Genomic DNA, 1,808 nt, shown 5'->3' on the forward strand with positions numbered 1-1,808 from the left:
GTGATTTTAATCCCTAACACATTATTCCAAAGAAAAGAAAAAAAATGTGAAATTTGACATTTAAAATGCAAAATTTAACCACTTTGTGTGGAGGGAATAATAGTAAAAGCAGAAAAAAAAAAAAAAAAAAAAACACTAAAACTAGTTGCTACTAAGTACAAACTTGAGAACCAAGAAACGTATTTAGATTTCAGCCCCCCTTCGAAAGGAAAAAATTTTGAAAGGGGCTCACATTAAAAATTGTAAAAGAAAAGAAAAAGAAAAAGAAGAAAGAAGAAGAAGAAGAAGAAGAAGAAAGAAGAAAGAAATCACACAAACAAACTAGACAAGCCCAAATTTTTCTTTTTTCTTTTTATTTTTTTATTAATGTTGCCACAAAAAAGGCTCAAAAACAGAAGAGGGAATGGCACACTCTGGCTCTGACAATGGCATTGCCATTTGAATTTGATAATAATAATCCTCAAATCCTTCATTATACCACGCCGGAGGAGGATAAAGCCACGTCCCACAATCCACCGAGTCGACAAACACGAACTCGCTCCCCGACTCGGGCGACTCGTAACTCGTCCCCAGACTCGGCAGCTTCACTATCTCGCTCAGCTCCTCCGGCGACGACGACACGTCGTAGCTCGATGACGTGGCAGCCATCGACGACGATGAAGAAGAAGAGGAAGACGGTGTCGTTGGGCTGGGAATCGGAACCGGAACCGGAAGCGGCAGATCCATCGAGGCGGCTTTGGCGGCGGCAGCCTGGACGTCGCGGGGGGAGGTGGAGTCGGGTCGGGGCAAGGACCCGGCGAGTTCGGGGAAGTTGAGGATCGCGGAGGCTCCCTTGATGGTTAGCGCCGCCACGTCGTGAGCACGCGCCGCCATCTCCGGGGTCGAGAAGGTTCCGAGCCAGATCCGGTTCTTCTTCCGGGGCTCGCGGATTTCGGACACCCATCTTCCCCACGTCCGCATTCGGACCCCCCGATAAACCGGGTGCTCGCTGTTAATGCTGCTGCCGTTGTTACTGTTGTCTCTCGGTCTCTTGACCCGTTTTTGATCCGGGTCGGGCGATCGCGATTTCCCGGCGTCTTTGTACGGCGCCGTTTTGGGGCTGGAGCTGGAGGACGAGTTCGCTGTCGACTCGGGCTCCCAGATAAGCGGCGACTCAGTCGGCAACATTTTCTTTTTCCCGTATATGTATATTTTGGGAGTGTGTTTAAACACAGAAGATGGTGAAAGTGAACGATATGGATATATTGTATTAACAAATGTGTATCACTGATTGGTATCTAAAATGGTTGTTTTTTTTTTTTTTTTTTTTTTTTTTTTTTTTTTTTTTTTGGAAGAAAATGCCATTAGATATCGTGAAAAATTAACATAGTCAAGTTGTTTGATTTACATTCTATTCACATATAAATTTCAACATGTATGTGTGCGCATGTGTATCTATAAATATTTTTTTTATAAAAAAAAATGGACGTGAAAGGGTAAGGAAATGAGAGAATGAGTATAGTGAGGAGGGGGGGAGAGAGTGGGGGTTGAGGTGGGTTTAAGTATTTTCTTGAGGAACGGGAAGTGAGGAAGGAAGGGGAAGGACAAAAGTATATATTGGAACCACACGATAGGGTAAGCCTATGAGCCTCCCCTTCCTTTTATATATGAGTTTCTATGACGATTGACCCATAAAAATATTATACTATATATATATTTTTAAGGAGAATATTGTAGTTAGTGTGTGTATATATAAATATATATAAAAAGAGTTTTTCTGGTAGGTTTAAAAAAAATTAAGTACGGATAGTTCTTCACTTTCAATCGTT

General features: G+C 42.5%; 1 protein-coding gene across 1 annotated transcript; it reads right to left on the reverse strand.

Moving 5' to 3' along the window:
* Window positions 1-253: 253 nt before the first annotated feature.
* Window positions 254-1,334, reverse strand: LOC21394185 (ethylene-responsive transcription factor TINY). Its single transcript, XM_010097070.2, has one exon. The coding sequence runs from the start codon at window positions 1,165-1,167 to the stop codon at window positions 364-366; it is 804 nt and encodes a 267-aa protein (XP_010095372.1). The 5' UTR covers window positions 1,168-1,334; the 3' UTR covers window positions 254-363.
* Between the last annotated feature and the right edge of the window lie 474 nt (window positions 1,335-1,808).

This window comes from Morus notabilis, unplaced genomic scaffold, assembly GCF_000414095.1.
Source record: "Morus notabilis unplaced genomic scaffold, ASM41409v2 Scaffold2235, whole genome shotgun sequence".
NCBI classification, from domain to species: domain Eukaryota; kingdom Viridiplantae; phylum Streptophyta; class Magnoliopsida; order Rosales; family Moraceae; genus Morus; species Morus notabilis.